Source organism: Hesperophylax consimilis, chromosome 23 (assembly GCF_061612785.1).
Source record: "Hesperophylax consimilis isolate HC1 chromosome 23, BYU_Hcon_1.0, whole genome shotgun sequence".
Taxonomy (NCBI): Eukaryota; Metazoa; Arthropoda; class Insecta; order Trichoptera; family Limnephilidae; genus Hesperophylax; species Hesperophylax consimilis.
Window position 1 is genome coordinate 16,378,419 of NC_142858.1, and position 20,932 is coordinate 16,399,350.

Consider the following 20,932-nt stretch of genomic DNA (forward strand, 5'->3'; position numbering starts at 1 on the left):
TAGGTTTATTAGCACTAAAAGGTTTGTACCCGCGATACCGGGACAATACTGTTGTGGACACTGTTCAATACTTTTCAGGAAACCTGTTTTCAATGTAGGTTTATTAGCACTAAAAGGTTTGTACCCGCGATACCGGGACAATACTGTTGTGGACACTGTTCAATACTTTTCAGGAAACCTGTTTTCAATGTAGGTTTATTAGCACTAAAAGGTTTGTACCCGCGATACCGGGACAATACTGTTGTGGACACTGTTCAATACTTTTCAGGAAACCTGTTTTCAATGTAGGTTTATTAGCACTAAAAGGTTTGTACCCGCGATACCGGGACAATACTGTTGTGGACACTGTTCAATACTTTTCAGGAAACATGTTAGTTTCTAGGTGCATTTTTTGATCAAATGTTATTACAATGCCTTCATGATTCAATTGTTAAGGGATTTAAAAAAAGGGTTGGTTATTTCTTCAAACTTTATTCACCATTTAATAAATTTTTTTAAATTATTAGCAACATTAAATAAAAGGTAGTAGTATTAAATGCTAATTAGTTTAACAAAACTAATGAAATCATGTGATGCTTTAAACAACCACTATTCACTGTAAACTAAAATGCAATTGAATTAGATGTAGATATTATATACAGATGTCACAAAACCAGCAGTACACATTAAAAGAAGGTGAATCTACTTCAATTCAAGTAAATTGAACCTGATTAACGCATGAAAGTGCAAGACCGAGGCAGTCGCCTACAATTTTAGAATAGAATAGAAATATTTGCATAGGGATTTTTTTTTTCAATATTTCATTTATTTTTCCCATAGTATATACAAAAAAGTAATTCATATAGCATACATTATATAATATATATATTTTTTAATACATACACGCATAATAAAAGATAAAGCATGGGAACCCACATAGGCGCTGCCTGCTGTGGGTAATACAAAATGTAAAATTAAACACCGTTCACTTACGGGTTAAAAATCAAAAATAAAAGCGTCAACGCTTCAGTTGTAATAAATAATAAAGTGGAAAGTAAAAAGAGTATTTTGAATCGACGTTACATGTAAGCAATATTACAACTAAGATTAAAAGCCTCCACAAGCATAACGCCCAAATCGGGATGCATTGCGGGAGGATGACTTGATATACATTGTTTGTTGTTTGATGGACCTTACAAATAACTCGACTCTTTACTGTCATTAGAAACATGAATAAATAAACCAAAGATTTAGCGGAGAAAGTATCTTAATTATAATTCTTATATTATCTAAGGTGGCCTATCAATCAATCAATCACCCGCCTTCTCGTATCATTTCGTCAGGTTGTCAAGGGAATCGGCTGGGGATCATGGAGTCAATTCAAAACATCACACTGATACAATTCAAGCATTATAACATTGTTCTGATATTCTAAACTAGCATCATTTGCTCTATTCAAATAGAATCTTTAAAAGAACATTTGAAGACTTAACATAGAAACATTCAGCTATAATATTTTTTAAATTTATTTAGTATGTCTATTTGTTAACATATAGATAAATGGAAAATATTTTCACTAATAATCTAAATATTATTCAAATTGTGATGAACCAAGCAAATTCTAACATCGTAATTAAACTGCACATGTGTGCTTTCATATTCATATAATATTAAAACATAACAATGCAACTAGAAAGCCCATTAAGTATGAGTTATACCTTGAGTATAAACATGCATCATTCTTACATTGTATTGCATGCACAAGGATTAATATGGTATGGTAAATAAGGAGGCTTTGAAAATAGAGCTGTGATGACAATCTTCATTCTTGGTATAGGAGCTTGTTAAAAACACAGTCGACGCTACATAATAAATATTACCCATTAAGATACATACAATAGGGCATGTTATAGGAATGCAGGTTCCCTTATATTGAAAGCAACTATTTTTCACATCTAAACACCTCAACCTCTTTAAAATAATATTAATGTAATTTTGAATTTGATTCTAGTCATTTGACACATACTAACAACGGTCAAAGATAACAAGCATACGATTTTATGATCTTTCTTCTATTAACAATAATTATTACAACAAACCAATAATAACTTAATGGCAGTTATTAAATCAAGCCAAGTTTTAGTATTCCAAAAAAGCAACATCAGTAATTAGTTCTCTGTGATAATTATGTACAGACAAATAATAATGATGGTTGGTAAACGAGTGTTTACTTACGACGTATTGTTTGGATGAAACGTAACATTATTATTTAGACTGTGAGTTTCTATCTGCATTATCATATTTTTGCTAGTTTCAAAACACTATGTACAATCTGCAAAATTGGTGCAAATCTCCTTAACATAATCTTATCACACCTATTGAATAAATAATTCACACATATGGTTTAACTATGAAATATTAATCTCTAAATTATTGTAGATTCACCTGCCTACTACTAAGTTCGTGACACCTTAAATATATACATACACACACATAGGTACATACAGTTTAGTTATGTGTGTGGGTGCCAGTTAATGCACATATACACAATGTAATTCTGTATATGCATATATTATGAAGATGCGCATATATTATATTACAAAAAGGTTAGGAAACTCGAAGTGTTCACAGGATAAACTTGCCCAGAATGAAAGCGAAGATGGCGAAGCCAACTGAAAGAGCTATAAAGTAGATGGGCACGGTAGTATCGAGAGCACTTTGCTGGACGGCCGGGGGGCTGTAGGAATCCCGCGTGTTGTCCACCGGGTTGTAGCGCAACCGAATTAGTTCCTCCTGCAAGCAAATCGAAAATTTACCACGGCTGACTGGGCAATGAATGCATTTCTTTTATCATTATCTACATAGCCATGATATATTATAATCAGTCACAGAATGAGAGAATTAAAGCCGTATATTAAGAACAACTTAATATATGGCTTCAATTGATTCTTAACCAAAAACATCAACACAATTTAAACTATGTGAATAATTAGTTGCATGAAAATTACAACGCCGATAATACATATTTATTTTTTATAGATGTATATGCAGAAGCTGGAAATAATATAGCTTACATATACAGGGTGTCCGGAAACTCGTAGTACAAGCGGGAAACTGGTGAATCTACATCACATTTGGAGTCGATTTTGTAGTATATATTTTTTTGATTTGAGCTTTCGTTATCGAGTAAGAAGTTGATATTTTTTTTTTTTTTTTTTAATCAAATTCTTATAAATTATTACTGAAGATCAAAGTACCCAACTAATTAAAACTATTTGAAAGCAAAACAAATGAAGAAACTCGGATTTGAAGCATTATTTTGAAATCACCCTTCATTTAATCCGGTGTAATCATAAAATATTTCTGCTCTGCAGGGTTAAAACATCTGTTGTTCAACCCTAAACACCAGAAAAAACTTTAACCCTAAAATAGCCGAAAAATATTTTTTTTTGTGAAAATGCTCAAATCAAAAAACTTTGTTTATTTGGGTTCCCCATGGGGTGTAGATTCTCCAGTTTCCCGCTTGTACTACGAGTTTCCGGACACCGTGTATATTATTATGAAGATTTTTTTTTTACATAACAGGATTACGAAAAACCTGACAATATTTAAATTACCCCTACTGCCTTCATGGAAAAAGTTAATGTGGTAGTTAGCCCCTCCTTAAGGACATTTACTCTTAGAAATACCAGACAGCAATTGTTAATTAAAATCTAATTTGATAGAAACCAACTAATACACAGAAGGTAATAATGATTTTAAAAATCCAGAAAATTGTCTTCTTTCTCTATATTTGCAATGCAAGAAATGAGATAAAGACTGTGGCATGTGAAGTAGGCAAAATATTATTAAAGTAAATATATAAGGTCATATTTCTAAGGCTCTCTAGGCACGACCAAGTAGCGAAAGACAAACAATACATTATAAATATTTGAGGGGGATAGTGGTTAAATATCAGTTAGGTATTTTGCCAGTTGCAGTGAAACAATGCCCAATTTGAATAATGTCAGTTTGTTCTTAAGTCAGTGATGACGTACCTAACTTGCTATGATTTATTAACCTTTTGAATGCGTTAATTTGCTCCGTTTTATCTATACCCGTACGCGGTACATATTTTCAAATACCTATGCATGCAATTAAATGTCAAATTATAGCATTCTGGCATGATTTATTGGACTATATAGACAGAACAGATTATTCTCCACAATATGAAAACAAATCCTCGTGTGTCAACACTCTTAGATGTTTATAAAAACAAAAACATAAAATTTCACACAAAGACGTACCATATCTTTTGAATGTGGTCCCGCCATTCACTCGGCGTCATAAATAAACCACTCTCGGTGTGTGTGTACTTAGGCCACTGTGTTTATAGACACAAGTGGGACACCATGATCACTTATCATTCTTAGTTATGAAAAGTTGTGAATGACAAACTAGTACTAACGCCATCCGTTGACAAAAATGTAAACTAAAGGACTAAAAGGCGCGAAGAGGCGCACTTGGTTATCGATCTTTTTTTATGAAATACAATTTTATTTTTGAGAAATTCTTGTAGATGTCAGCATCGTGATAGTTCTACAAATGTCCAAGTGAGCAAGAAATACATTTATGACGAAAGAGAGCGGGAATATCGGCCGTCAAAGTTGCCGTATCAACTGTTGATACAGCCGCGTGTGAGTATAGACTTTTTGCCGTAACAACAGTTGATACGGCCGCGTGCAAAGAGTTAAACATGTAGAATTTTGTGGATATCACATAGAAAGAAATCGCAAACAATTATCTTATGTGCTAATTGGTGATAAACAATGTTGTATAAACATTTATATGCTACTGACTTCCGATTTTGGTGAGCATAACAGTAATATTTCTTTCAATTGTCCTTCCACTTATGGATCTCTTCTGAGAATTTCAAATAAAAATAAAATTGTTTTTACAAACTTCAAAATTTACACAGTCCAAATCCAAATAATAGGGATTTTGATCTGCAGCAACTCATTCAAACTAAAAGAATGATTACATTCTAGGGCGAGGTCACAAAGATGGAGAATAACAAATTAAATACTAGGAGTTATATTTAACAAACCTAAGACAAGGTAATCATTTTTATACAAATTATTGCAAATAAAAAGTTATCGCTTTTAAAAGAGACATGCTGTTCAGGGAGGGCATAATTTATTACAAATCTACAGCATTCATTAGTTGTCCACATTTTATAAGCTAATAGCTGAGATTTATCCGGCGTTGCTCGGGGCCTTAAGAATGGTTGGGGGTTAAGTTTTGAGGTTGTGAATTCTAGTGCACCTGAAAACTGCATGCATTTTTAAGGTGGAAATAATATTATTGTATTGAAGTATTTGTTTTACTTGATCGTGCCATGTCTTCCTTGGGCGTCCTCGACTTCTTCAACTATTCACTTCCAAGTCATACATTCTCCTACCACCTCTTTCTTCGTTCATCACATACACCTCATTTTACGACAAATAATTATTTGATTCGTGTCTTTCTCGGGCGTCCCCAACTTTTTATACAAATTCACTTCACATATCCACATGAAATCTACGGTGACCGGATAAATCATCACATCTTTAAAAAGTTATATAAAGTCATGGAAAGTGATTAAACAAAAACTTTATTAACTGGGTTAAGTAGGTTAGGTTTAATTTTTTTTTCATCGTTTCTAATGACTTTATATCACGTTTTAAAGGTGTGTTGAATTGTCACTGTGTTGAGTTATCATGGAACCGAAATCTACATTGTTATTATTAAAAAACTACATTCTATCGACTTTAATGACCTCCTATATTACAAGGCCGGGACACTGAATCAAATCAGCCTCCTACCTTGTAGAGAACCCCCAAAAAATGTTTTTTTTTTTAAACTAACTGTTAACTAACTAATCAATAAGAATATGATTATGACCGGTCAGTGGTTGAGTGGGCATAGCGCTTGGGTCTCACCCGAGCGTCGCGTGTTCGATTCCTCGGCTGGCTAAGTCCTCCATCACAACACAAGCAACATTTTCGGCTTTCTGTGGTGGTAGTAGGAGATTTTCAAACATTGTTGGGTTATTCATAACCTGGGAATGTTTGTCTTTCTTTTAAAAAAAAAAAATATATATATATATTGAAAAAAAAAATTAAAACAAAATTTGTTATAAAATCCCATACATTAGGTGGCTGCTTTGAATGAGTGTCCCAGCTTTGTGATCTAGGAGGTTTTGCTTTAATTCGACTCTGTATCTCAATCAAGTGAAGTGATAATGCAAGGTCTTCCCCAGGCATCCCCGACTTCTTCTACAACTCAAACCGCTCTTTAAACACTCCTGGCAATAATAAGAACAAACTTTGAAATTTTCAGCCAAATCGGTCCAGTAGTTTTAGAGTCTATAGGAGACAAACAAACAAACATTTTATATATTTATATAGATGAAGAAATTCAAATTTATACAACTTTCAAGGTATTAAACATTACAGTTATGAACACAAAAGCTGTGTTCAAAGGATTCAAAGGTAAGTTAATAGCCAGCAGTGACTTTTTGTATGAGAGATGCTGAAAAATATACCTACTATCAAGTATACAAATCTTTAGACTAGCCCAAGAACAATATGCAATTGTTTACAACAAATGGTAAATCATATTAGCTCTATAAATCCTGCTCCATAACACAATTACAGAACCAAAAATAAGTTAATTAAATATATAATTGAACGATATTCTGTTTCAATCATTTTTCAGTTATTCTAGCCAAACTCTCAAAAACGGTAACGCAAACAAATTAAACAATTCCCTGGCTTTGTAAGAGGGTATGCTATTCTGTGCATTATTATAAGTATTATAAAGTGATTTTTTGTGCTTTGGATGCTCTTGTCGAATGTGTATTCGGCCCAGGTAAAACTAGGTAGGCAGGACTGAATGCATATTCGCGAATATCAAACTCGTTCCAGATTGGTGGATACAGAATGAAACAGAGAATGTTGCTGTTGCTGGCGTCTGTGTGTTTTGCGTGACATTCGAGCAAAGAATGTTTTATATTATGTATTTCGACCAGCTCCGTTCCGTGCGGTGCATCGTGTTATTGTTTTGTATGTTAAGTCTCTGAGATTAAAAGTCATCCTAGTAATATTAAAAGCTAATTCCTAAAACCAGAAAATCTTCCTGTCGAACAGCCACTTTTTTTAAAAAATTGCAATATGTTTTCTGTACCAAATAAACTATATCAATGTTTCCAATGCCATGGTGAGAATTGGCACAGCTAAACACATATATTTAGTTTTGATTGTATCACTTTTTGATGTTTTCTGATACACATAAATTAATGCCAATCTTAATAAATGCAAAATAAACTCAATAATAAGCGTCACACAAAATACGATTTTTCTATTAGTTATTTATAATGTTGTGATTAAGATGACTACCTTTCCCAGGAATAAAATGACAGGCTGACACTTTCAGCCGTTGTTCCCAACTTTTAGGTCGATCAATCTGAGGCTCCAATCACCCAAGCCATTTATTCAGTAACGCTAGATTTGCCTGTTCCCAAACATCTTTATTGTTGATAATCTTAAGTGGCCCCGCCCACTTTCATAGACAATAAGATCAAAGTAAAAACTTTCAAAGTTAAATTAATATTTATGAGTTAATATTTTACTTATTATTAATACAGATAATTTGTTTTAAGTACAGTAATACATTAAAATGACATTTTATATTTAACATACGCATGTAAATATATTAAAAATAAAGCCTTAGCTTGACTTTTACTAATGCTGCGAAAATACATTAATAGAAAATTGACTATTGATATTACTCCTTCGTGTGTTAACACGAAACTAAGCGACTTGGACAAAATAAAAACCAAGAGTAGCAAAAACTTGAATATTATGGAGTTTACAACATCATCCGGCATTCGAAACGGAATTTTTGATAATCGAAAACGCCTGTGTAAATCGATATTATCGTCCATTAGGTTCGCCAAAATATCCATTATAAAAAAAATATCTATTATAAATTTCTCCATCTTCACTGTCCATATTAATTTGATATGGACAGTGAAGATTATGTGGTATGATTACAAAAATAATAATAAAGTTGGCAATACGCAATACGACAAAGAATACGTGAACCAAATGACCATCAAATGACGTTCGACATTTGGTGTAATTTTTCACTATAATGTCAATTTTTATAACTAATCATTTTACTGAGCCAGAAGTTAATCCAGGCGTTTGATATGAGAGTTGCATTGGGAAGAGTGTAATTGTGCATTGGAGCCAAAATTTCGGTTCAAGAGTTGATCAGTAGGATTGGGAACAACGGACGTTACATTATGTCCTTGACAAGCGAATAAACTATTTTTAGTATGCTAAGAGCTTTTTTTAAGTATCAAAATACCATAAAATGGACCACAAGTGTTGTGAGCTTCTAGCAAATCCATGGTGGATTTTTTGGTACACTAGGGGTTTAAAAAGTTTTTTTTCTTTTTTGCTAGTGTTCGCACATAACGCGATGCGTCAACTACAGATTTGACTTGCAAGCTACTAACAGTGCTGGTGGCACACTACGCAAGTCAAAAACAAATTTATGTGTTTTTATTGTAAATTATGACAAGCCACAAAGTTAATGCTTTTTACAAATAGATATATTTAATTATATGGCTGGACCAAAAATTTTCTTTCAGATCGTTTTTAATGCTTGTAAATAAAAGAAAAATATTTTTGTTTTCGTCGCTATTCACTTGACATTGTATTAATTCCACGGCTGCACTTGAAAAGATGATGTTCAGTATAATTCCAGTAGTACAGAAACCAGCTTTAAAGAGTAGCATATCGATAGGTTAATTGAGTTACCAATTTCTAGCGTAAGAATAAGGAGCGGAAGGGGTTAACTTTTATTGCACTGATTTGTGGCTAGAACAGACTTCTTCTGTTAAAATATTCTCAAAATGATTTCTATTTTTAACTGCATATAACGAGAAATGATTCTATTTGTTTAGCTCTGTTTTAGAGAGAGTCCTAATATTTTATGTTTTTCATCGTATTTACTTATTTATTTAGTCTTTTAAGGAACTTTAGGGTTTGATACCGGGCATCTCTGCTATCGCAAAAAAATATTACACAAGCAATTAGAAACATTGTTTTGAAAACACTATCATCTCTCCAATACATGCACCGGCATGCGTAGACTGACTGAAATCAAATCAACAGACAAGTCGTTGAATGGCTCGGTCATCTGACATTGTTTAAGATTAAGGTAGTACATTCGATTAATAGTAGAGTATAACTATATATTTCAGTTACATTATTTAAAAATTATGCTGAAGCAGCATTAATAGCATTCAAGAGCTGTTTTAATGAAAAAAACTGGAAAAAAAAGGGTGAAGTTAATCAATTTAAAAGTTCTGGCAAGCGTTCCTTTCTTTGTTGGGGTATCAATAATATTCTTCTGAAACCAAGTTCTCTTTTATTAGAAACCAGCCAAAAGCAAGTTTATAGAATGAATGTGTCCAGATACGTCCAGATGACAGGATTGATCATTGATTAGATGTCCTCGCGTAAACCCCGATTATTTAATTGCATGTAACCTGCCTCACTTGACAATTTATTTATTTATTCATGTTCTCTATAAAACGGTTATGCACCAATATATATAGATTAAGGAGAAGATTACAAATTTGAGGTACATGTAAGTATAAATGGTTTAACTATTTTGTCACATACATCAAAAGATAGTTGCTGAATTGTCTGTAAGTGGTGTTAAAAATGTCGATGGTCAATGCAGAATCATTAAGCAGTTGAGTCGCTTTTTTGATTGGCGCGTTTTGATAGGCAGAAGTTCATGCTTTCGGAATATAAAAAAGTGCATGCCTGTTCTAAGACGGGTTTGGATCAGAGCTGCCTATAACACACACAACACATAAGTTTAAGATGTGATCAAGAGTTGTCGGCAAACGGGAATGAACCAATTTTCCTGTCTGATTAATCACTGAAGTTGCTGTGCACTTATTTTCCACGTCTACTCTTTGTGATCGCCGGCTGCTATCCAGATTTTGTGCCTTATAATTGCTTTCATACATAATGTAGTAAAGTAAGTCTATAAGGCCCGGTGCACAAGTCAGGGTTATTTCCGCTGGGTCTCCACAAATAAGGAGTGGGTTAGATGGAATTTGTATATGCGCCGAATTGGTTAGCCGCAGCGGGTAAGTGGGTAAGCCTACAAAAATTTAAGTGTTGTTGGTGAATTAATCAAAGTACAATTCACTTCACTGCTCCGAGGAACATATGTTCTTATTTACAATAAAGCATGATATCAATTTTTTTTATATTAGCAGAACTTCATAAAAGGGACCGGGTTACTGGCAAGGGAATGAGGTAAAATGGGAGATAGTACAATGGGCCTATGGCCTAAGTGCTCGCGGGGAACGTAAGTAAACCGCCTCCGACTTTAAAAAAAAAAAAAAAAATCTTATTTATTTAGATAATTATTCTGTAACCTAACTTTTTTTTACGATTTACATACGGGTGGTTTGTTCAGAATCATGTCAGAATTTTGCATGAAAGTTCCAAGTGTTTAGAATGAAAAAAAAAGTTATGATGTCAAGTCATATAGTTCATTAGTGGAGGTGATTGCTCTGATGATAGCCAGCCTCCTATTGGAGAGAGCACCAGAAGAAGGATGTATTAACTATTTGTTTTGTATTATTAATTTGACAATAATTATTATTGACAGTATTAGTTGACAAATTAAAAAACTCGCCTTCTGATTACTTCATAAAATTCAGGCTTGTTAGTTAGATTTTCGAGGGTTGCTAATTAATTTAGAAAATGTAAAGAAAAATAAGAATTATATACTTAATATTGTAGATAAGCTTAAAAATATTTCAGGTTTGAAAAGAGCATTCTGCTTGACAAAGTAGTAGGGTTACACTTGTAAGAGTCAATTCGTAGATGATAATACCGTTATGTTAAAGAAGAGGTGGGAAAAGCCCAACAAAATAATATTTTTTAATAACATCTACATTTTCCACTAAAAATGAATCTATTGCTAGTATTTCTATGTAAATACTCGTTTTATAAAATAATAATGATTTTTTTAGTATCCCAAAATCTGCAGAACTTTTACAACCATTTCAGAACAATTATGAAAAAACTTTTCATGTTATTTTACTCGTCTATAGTGAATTCGAGAGCTGTATATTATGTTTAGTGCCAAATAAATTGTGTTTTCTGATTTCACAGGTCACATAGATTTTGATTTTTTTAAAATTACATTGTTATATTATGTATAACATGGCATTAACCAGAAAAATTAAGTAAATTTATTATAATTATTCATAAGAAATAGTCATAATCATTATTGACAGCTATGGTAAATATATAATAGATATAGCCTTGCCATCCAAAGATCCGTCGTGAGTCATCAACAAATAATTTTTATCATGCTAAAATACTTCAATAAAGATTCTTCTTCTCACACAAGTCGCAAGAAAACGAAAAAGACAGAAAATAACAGAGTGTCAAATGTTGTCAATCAAATTACTCAAAGAAATTAAATTAATGTATTTTCTTTCTCAATGTAACATTTTTTTGCTATATTTCACTAGATGAAAAATTAACAAACAAATATTTAAAACAATTCTAAATTCGCACAAAACGGAAACAACTATTTTTAATTTAAAATCTATCAAGAATTCAAAATTGAAATAATAAAATGTGAATTTTGTTCAGGCTCACATCCCTTTCTTATCTTGTATCATTGCATGCAAATTTATTTACTAAAATGTCATATTATAGATTACTATAAAAATAGCGAAATACAATCAATGTCAATGTAGGCATATGCCTAAAGTATACAATAAAAACAGGAACCATTTCCCGATGGCGGGAAGGATGATTGGTGTGTTAATAGAGTGGGGGGGGGTTTAGAATCAGTTCATCTAAGCCGTCCCAGGGACAGAATATCTCCAATTTGAACAGCTCATATTTGAAGAATGAAGTGGCAGAAATACGCTTTATAATTCAAAGTAATCATTATATCATTCATTAACAGCAAAAACGAGAGCCTTAAAAAATAAATTAAGAAAGTTGTTGTGAACGTTTTTAAGCATTTTCAAAGAGAATGTGAAAACAGTAAACTATTTAAGCCGCTAACATCGCAAAAATACAGCTATTATAAATGCATTATTTTAATTATAATTTGTGAATTTGTCAGTGATACAGTGAACAACCAATAATTATTTTATTGTTTCAATCCTTACTTGAAAGGTTTGATTGATTAAATTTACCTAAAAAAAGTTCTTCAGCACAAAAAATATTCCTTAGAGAACGATATCTTTACACAAATAATGACTGTTACACGAATCAAACCTATATATCAATACGACAGCAAATCCGCACAACATATATTCGCAATGACTCACAATGGATCTCTGAGCAGTTATACAATGCAGTACACAAGATCAATATTTACGCACAAACAACATAGGGCAATGTATCACAGAAAGTAGATTGACAACCATCGCATAGTTGAAAATTTGCAACCTATCATTCGCATAGTGAGATAATTTAGTCTTCCCTAGCAAGATAAATTACATTCATAAATATTCTTAAAACTCAAACAAAGCTTATTTTCAAACACACCCCTGAAAAGTTGGCAGCCCATCACCTTTGCTGAGAAAATAAATTTACCTTAAGAACTATATTTTCGTGTCGTAATTTGCTTTCCTCCTCTCTCAGCAGTTTGACCTCAGAGGCAGCCTTTTGGAGTTCTCCTCCCAGTCCAGACAGGGGTGCCTTGAAGTAATGACAGGTTTATTAGTTGATTATTTTATTCAGTACATGTATACTCATTTTACAAAGGCAAATAACAACATATGGGTTAAGGTTCAGCCTTCAAGATGGCCATGAACATCACTTTGTAGTCTGCTAACTCTAGCAATACTACAAATGATTTATCTGTAAATTCTATGCCGGTTGTTAGGAAAATGTATAAGGTTTCCAGTGACAAAGTCCTCAAACTGTAATCTTTTAAATTCTGTTATATACATACCAATCTTTTTGAAAATAGGAGCAGTTTGAAAACCAGTGCAACCAGGCATTTTTGAGCTTTTTACCCAAAATTCCTCTTATGTATTTTAAATAGAACTTAATAAAACTTAGTCTAAAATCTTTTTCATTGGAAACCTTACCCTAATCCTGACAAACCATATTCAAATCAGATAAAGTTGTATCAGATACACTTCAATCAGATACACTTGTAGTATTTCTTGTATTAGCAGATTACAAAGTGTTTTTTTAAAGTGCCCCTTAAAAGAAGATTAAAGTGGTTCCATAAGTCAATGTAATTAGTCTTAGATAAAGCATCTTCAAAAATTACCTTCGGTGCTTTAGGAACTGCAGTTTGCACAACGGTTTCTGGCTGGGCCTCCTTCCATTATGAACAAAAAAAAAAACAAAAAACATTAGTGAAAATAATTATTTATGTCTAACAATATCTGTATTAAATAAATTAAAAAGTATCACTTTGAACATATTTCACATATAATAAAATATGAAGTAAACACAAAAATCAAATCACAAAAAAGTGAAATAAACAAATTATTTGGTTACCTGGTTAGCCAAATCAACCCTAATTTAAAGAAAAATACCAACCTCTTCATTCCCCTGTGTGGCTTTGGCCGGGAATTCAAACACGCATTTAAGTTTGTAGTTCATAATTTTATCAGGATCGACGTTCTTCCACTGCAAAGAATATGTTAGTTCAATGTCAAATAAATAGCATTGTAAATAGTCAGGTATAAAACAGGTCTTAGAAAAAAAAACTTAACAACAGTCAAAGTTCAATAACAAGTAAATACATGCAATTTCATCACCTATTAATATCGATTTTGTAAACCAAGGAATTATTCTAAAACATCAGTATAAATATATATAAATGACATCTTGAGGACCAACATAATATCATAATGCACTCACTAATTCATCAGGAGACTTAAGCGAGCCTTCCGGCATTAGGACTGACTGGATCATGAATTTGTGTTTGTTTTTTTCAGCAGCATTATAGGCAAACGGCTGGAGCAACACTAGAAATAATATAAACACCAATTAGATACTGCCATTGTTACATATTATAACATTATAGTTATGTATATCATAATAAAATACCTTGAACTTCCACATTAGACTTGGGAGAAATGGCGCCAGAATTGGGTCGGACGCAATACTTCCTGGGAGCAGTCGTCTTTAATTTAAAGTAAACACTCTTGTCGGTATTGTTCGTCAGCCGAATCCATGAAGTGACCGGAAAATTGAACGGACCTGCAATTTTCAAGTAAATACAACGCTCAATGATTAAACATAATAGCTACAGTTCAATTTTCACTATACGCATTTGAAACTGTACAAACCCCTCCAGTCGAAGAAGAAAATCTACAGAACAAAATGAGTGTAGGTAAGTGCAAAGTTATTAGTTTTACTTGATATATCTCGCAAGAGATTTTATGATAGTAATTAAAGGTCTTTGAATTTTCTTAGATAGCAAATTAACATTCAACCTACAAATGGAAAACAAACCCTTAGTAAGGCAACTGATGTTAGATTTTAAAAAAATGCAAGCAGCTTTATTATTTTGAACAACTCACTTGTCCGCAGTGCCTTGGATTATGCAATAATTGATTGTACCCCCTGTTACTCAACAAATATCAGAGTTTAATCTGTCCAGAGCAAATTCTTTCAAATCTTGTCACCCCGATCAGCTGAGGTTTAATGAAAGTTGATTTACAAAACAAATTAAATAAGTTATTAATCTTGTGGACAGCAATTTTGTGTCTAAAATAACTTGGTTGCGCAAGAAATTTTTATTTTTTCTGGACGAATAAAATTATACTTTAATAGTAAGGATTTTTTAATCAATTAATTACAAGTCATAAACTCGTTCAATAACGCAGGTAAATTTAAAAACACACATATATACTGAAATTATATATTTAAACCTATTAAACACAACTGCAAACATTGAAATTTAATTACAACAGTTTTAATAAAAACTGATTCTCAGAAATAAAGGCTACAGTAATCTTGAATTTCCATATTGCGATATTTGCCTGCACCACAACTTAATAGATTTTATTTGTTTCTCCACAATATAATATTACTGTATGTACCAGGTATTTATTAATTAGATAGGTAGGTACAGGTGTAAATAATTGAGGGTTTGGAAAGTTACCACAAGCTATTCAACCTTTACTCGAGTAACTGCCAAGTTACTGTTCGTTTCACAAATTTAAAGTTTAAAAAAAATCTGATGATTTCGTGAAACAAATTTATATTAGTTTTTCTTCCTATGGTGATAGGTATAAGTCTATCTATTAATATGATGCCATGGCATCTATGGAAAATATTCACCTGTACTTGCTGATTATTTGTGTTGCCACAATGAAACAGATTACTAATTTTAATTTAGACCTGTAGAACACTTATTTATTTTCTATTAATTATTTGTGAATAAGTCAAGTGGTAATGATCAAGATAACAAAAATACAAAGAAAGCTTGTATCTCCAAAGGTCTGTTGACCCACTAAAATACAAATGAACGTTTGGGATCTTAAGAAAACGGATTATTGTAATTAAACAGTCACAAGATTTACTCGTACTTGGCTACAACGGATCCTTGCACGCACCGTCACGAAACACGGGCAGACCCTAATACAAAACAATATCAGTATTGATAAAAAAAAAAATGTGATGGACAAATTGGATTGGATTCAATGACAAGCCTCATCCTAATTTTGTAACAAGCAACATTTTCAGAATTTATGGACAGAAAATAACACCCTGTAAAAGAATGGAAAGAAAGTTGATTGTTCCGCTTGCTCGTGTTCCATTTGTGCGAAAGACGTGGCGATGGATGCTTGAACCTAACTCTGAGAGAGTATTATAGTAAACATAGAATAAAATGATGAATGCATAGTGAACTTTACTACACTTTGATGATGTTTTAACTATTATCTGGTACACAGTGTTGTACATTACGCAGAACAACCTATAACTATATATTTCTTTGAAAATATGAATGTATTTGTTTTGTGTATCTTAATATATAAAGTGATAAAGGTCCAAAATACAAATCACACAAGCGAAAATTAACATTGATATTTAGACAAGACATAAACCTAAGTTTGTCTTGTCTGAACAAAGTTAATGATTCTTGTTTATGTGATATCAGTTGGGTCATAGTCCATCTTTCCTTTCCATTACTTCCTGATTTGATGAATAACCCTTATTAACTGGTTCGCAAAAACAAAATTACTTGCTGAAGTCTGCTACATATATAGATGTTTTCAACATCGCCTGGCGGTTGTTTCACACATTCTTATACTAAATCTAATTTTAAAATATCGTAACATGAAATAAAACTAAATACAAAGATAACAATATTCTTTATTAAATATTTATAGTATAATCATAAATACATTGGATAAGGGAAAATGTAGCACTATCATATGGTGTATGATAAGTTCTTCCTTGAAGTAATGGCTGCCTCTCTACATAATTGCCCAGGTCCAAAACACATCAACATCTTTTACATAATTAACATTTTAGACACTGTTAAAAAAATCGATTGATCAATCTCCATAGTGGCTATCCTCAATTGTCTAATTCAATACAAATATAATTGTTTGTACTATTTTTTTAAGTTGGGTAAAAAAAGATTCATTGTAATGTTAGAGAAAATCAGTTCGCTACAAAACATATAGAAACAAAAAAATTACGTAAAAACTGTTTAAAAACAAAAAATTACCATAAAACCATAACATACCTTGTTCCTAAAAAATCTGACGCAACTGGTATGCACCAACACCACCTAGTCGTATGCACACGTCTCCTGGACCCCGCGACCCGTTTCTTGCCACAATAATAACTAACAATGCGAATGTTTTTTCTTACCGACGGGTGGACGACAACTAGAGAACTACTGGGAGGCGTGGAGGTAGATAGCTTACCAGTGAATGGGATAACTATGTTTTTAGGCGAGTATGTATTACCAAGTTAAAATAACACGGTCAATCAAGCATTCGAGTTGACAATATATCTCGGGCGTTTCAATTTTACGAGACAAAATATGTCTTACATACGAGGTAATTGATACAACGATTGGTGTTCCGCAGTAAGTAGAAAATAGCGAATTATAGATTAAAACAATACCTTCAAACTTTAGTTCACTTCGAGGGTCGATGGTAAGCAAGTTGGGTTCCTTCGATTCTTGCTTCATCATTTTGACAAGATCACAGAATTTACAAAATGGGGACGGGTCCGGCGAAAATGCCAAGAATACACGTATCGCCTAGAATAACTTGGTGGAACTGGTAAAGATGGTCGATATTCTGTCCCGGTTACAATCAATGTCCCGGTGACAAAGCGGTCACTGGATCGCTCGTTATTATTTTTCTGGAGAACCGGTTACTTTTGGAACAGATCGAAATAAAATTTCTGTATGTAATTTTCGAATGCTAATAATCATATAGGTAGGAAACATATTTTCTTGGCGTAAGTTTTTATGTTTTATTTTTTAATATTGATTAAAATAAATAGGTTGATTAGTCAGTTAGATTTATTAGTTGAATAGTCTCAGGAAAATGTTTCTAATTTTGTTTTTAAATTGTTGGTGATATCGTTTTTTTTTAACTCTCCATATAGATGAAAATAATATTTTATTACGAAGATTGGAGAGTAATTAAAGGGATGCTTGATTTCAAAGAAAATTTTTGTGTAATATCTACCAAGTAGTGATATCGAAATGAGTTCATTTTAGTCTCCAGGAGCTGGAACTGCGGTGACAGCCTAATCCCACCTCTAATACTGGCTGCGCAGGCGCAATAATACTAATAACGAGGATAAAGCTTTGTCCACACACCGCGCCGCTAGCGTTCGAAGCAGTTTGCAAGAAACAGAGAATAAAATATATTTAGCAGTTAAAAGGGCAAAGTAAAGGGTTTGAAATTATTTGTGACCACAATAATATTTTCGGACCGTTCAATTAATATTTAACTATTGCCTTATACTTGCTTACACTTATATTTTTGTATAGCTTTCATTTATAGCATGCCTTGCGAAGTCTGGACGAAGCTTAATGAGGTGGAGTTGGTTTGTGATGCAGTGTTGTAATGCCCAAAAAATAAATTCCTTCCCAGAAGGAACAAAATTTTAACCCAAATTCGTTTTGCCATGATGTGTGGTAATTTCCTGTCACGATTGCCGCAATGTAACCATTTAATAACTCCACCAAACTAGTATAAACTTGAGAATAACATTGGTTACGTATTATAATATGTTTTGTGTAAAAAAATATAATTGTAAGTTTATTTTTGAATTATATTTTTTTGTCGAGATTTGTTGATGATACCGTGAAATGCAGAAATGAGATTGTTTTAATGTTTATGTAATGGTTTTTGCAATTGTGTTAATTTAAAATTAGTACTTAATTATTAGTAAATAAATAAAAAATTTTAGAAAATTTCGAAATTTGAGGTAGCGACCAGAGACGCACGTATATATTCATGTACATAATATTGCAACATTGAAGGTTGTATAAGTTGTATTGACACCTAATTGGTTGTAAAAGTACCGTTAGTCAAAAATCTTGTAAAATCACCAAAGTTTTGAAATAATAATATGTCAAATGTATTGTCTAACTTATTTAGATAACGGGTCGCTCATTCCATGGGTTAATTCTGATCCAGTTCTGAACGACTCGTTCGATAATACAAAAAGATGTGACTATAGCACCGGGTTAAAAAAATATATTTGGCGCGGCAATATTGATGAAAATACCTTGCCGGCAAGAATTTTTCCTAAAAATAAACTTGTTTACTAGAGCCTTCAGAAAAGTCTGAACCTTTTAAAAATAAATACTGCTTTTACGAATAATATTTATTTTTTGTAGAAGACAAAGAAAACATGACATAAAGGGCGACAAAAACAAATGAAATTTTGAGACCCCAATTAGGGAAAAACAATTCGAGTTTGAAAACGCAATTGTTGAGAAATTATTGTCTGTGCTAACTGCTTCAGTAAATATATTATATTTAAAAAAATCAATATTAGTTTGTAGGAAATATTATTAATTATCGTGTATATATATATTTATTTAAAACATGCTACTTTTCAACGATCAAAATTTTTTAATTCCTCCGATCTAGGGAAAATTCCTCAGAAAACATCTTACACTGACATTTTACTTATACTTATTCATGTGGAAGTCAAAGTGAAAACAGATTTACAACTTCCTAAATTATTTTATTTGTTTTCGATATCGTTTTTTCTGGAAATCTCTTTGTAAATTTAAAAATGAATAAACTAATCGTATGAGCAGTAAAAATGAAATATTATTAAGCGGAATTCTAAAATATTTTTTATTTCCTTAACGGAAATGCGAGTTAGGCACTGTCTACATAGTAAAAAATAAAATTTTAAAAAATGAGTTTCATTAAAAATTCTCGGGGTTAGTAGTTATACCAAAAAAGCAATATTAATTAGAATTACCGTGACAATAATAATATTTCAATTGTTAGCTACGATCAAACTTATCTTTCAATATTAATAATCACTATAATAATTATTTTAATGCACTGGGCATTGCTTATGAGGATTTTTTTTCTTTCTTTTCTTAAACTTTTTCTTTGTCAACTACTTTTGTTTGTTTTGTTGATTTGTTTCTTACTGCTTGAAGAGAAGGCTTATTTTTCCTTGATAAATATCTCAATCTATAAATAAATATACTTGGGTACTTATGTAAAATGTTAGTGTTCCAAAATTAACCAAATAATATGATAATAATTTTTCATCAAGTACAAATTATAATTCATATTAAATTAGCATTATTGGTAGGTGGGCAAGAACTTCACGGTGATTATAAAGGAAAATTATGTTATTGTGAATGAGGTTTTGAAACGTATGTTCAACCTTTGCAGTTTAAGTTGTTCAATCCTTCTAATTAGTTCAGGGCTACGACGATAAACTGTCAATTAAATCACTGCACCCCTCTTTTGCCTTCGTCGAACTCACTTGGGGAGTGTAGTTTAATGAAATACAGAGAAATCTGCATAATCCGATTAAAGCTATTTTCTGCATACATTTTTTAGAAATTAGGTCAAACTTGTATATTTAACACTTTTATGTGAATACTGCACACGAGTTCCAACTGTTCCCTATCAACCGTAATCAGTGGGACTATTGGTATTCATAATTTAGGTGGGTTATGAGACTGAAATGGGGTGTAATTAGTTACTAAATGTAGCTCGCCATTTCCCTTGGATTATGAATATATTGTGGTGGCACATAATACTACCAAGATATTAGAGATTTCTTCTTATTGCTATCAAATATGAAATATGAGTCGTGTAATTTCTCTATACCCGCTATATCAACTTTCATTGATTTGGATAAAACCGCAAAAAACTGTCACATCTCTAGCGTACATAAGTAAATGCATTACAATTTTTTATATAATGAATTGGAGTAATAAAATTTCGAAAAGCATTTATTTTTCTATATATGTCTAGCAATAATTAAGTAATTTCGATAAATAAAATGGATATAGCGGATTTTGATACTCACTTCGTGATTTTGAAAGTCAACTGAGCCGACATGGCGGGTTTAGAAACTCACGCGTAGATCATTTTGACACACGAGCGTGGCGTCAGAGCGGCGGCCATATTGTATTTTGGCAAAATAACTGCTTGTGATTCGTTGAATCCGATATAGCGGGTTTTGATAGTAACTTTCTGTATGATATAGCGGATTTGGTTTCTCACTCGCAGTTTTAACATAGTTTTTGGTCGCGATAAGGAGGGTTTTGAAACTCAATTTTAGGCTCCTCTTGTTGCTCGCAAAAATGTGAACAAGATGTCATACTCAGATCATTTTGTCAAAAAATCGGATATAGCGGGTATAGAAAT

General features: G+C 32.3%; 1 protein-coding gene across 1 annotated transcript; it reads right to left on the reverse strand.

The window, feature by feature from the left end:
• Positions 1-460: 460 nt before the first annotated feature.
• On the reverse strand, positions 461-17,334 carry LOC149412373 (vesicle-associated membrane protein-associated protein A-like). Its single transcript, XM_089645859.1, has 7 exons — positions 17,181-17,334; positions 14,142-14,294; positions 13,953-14,059; positions 13,629-13,718; positions 13,354-13,404; positions 12,666-12,770; positions 461-2,772 (listed from the first exon to the last, which is right to left on the reverse strand). The coding sequence occupies exons 1-7, from the start codon at positions 17,248-17,250 to the stop codon at positions 2,605-2,607; spliced, it is 744 nt and encodes a 247-aa protein (XP_089501985.1). The 5' UTR covers positions 17,251-17,334; the 3' UTR covers positions 461-2,604.
• Between the last annotated feature and the right edge of the window lie 3,598 nt (positions 17,335-20,932).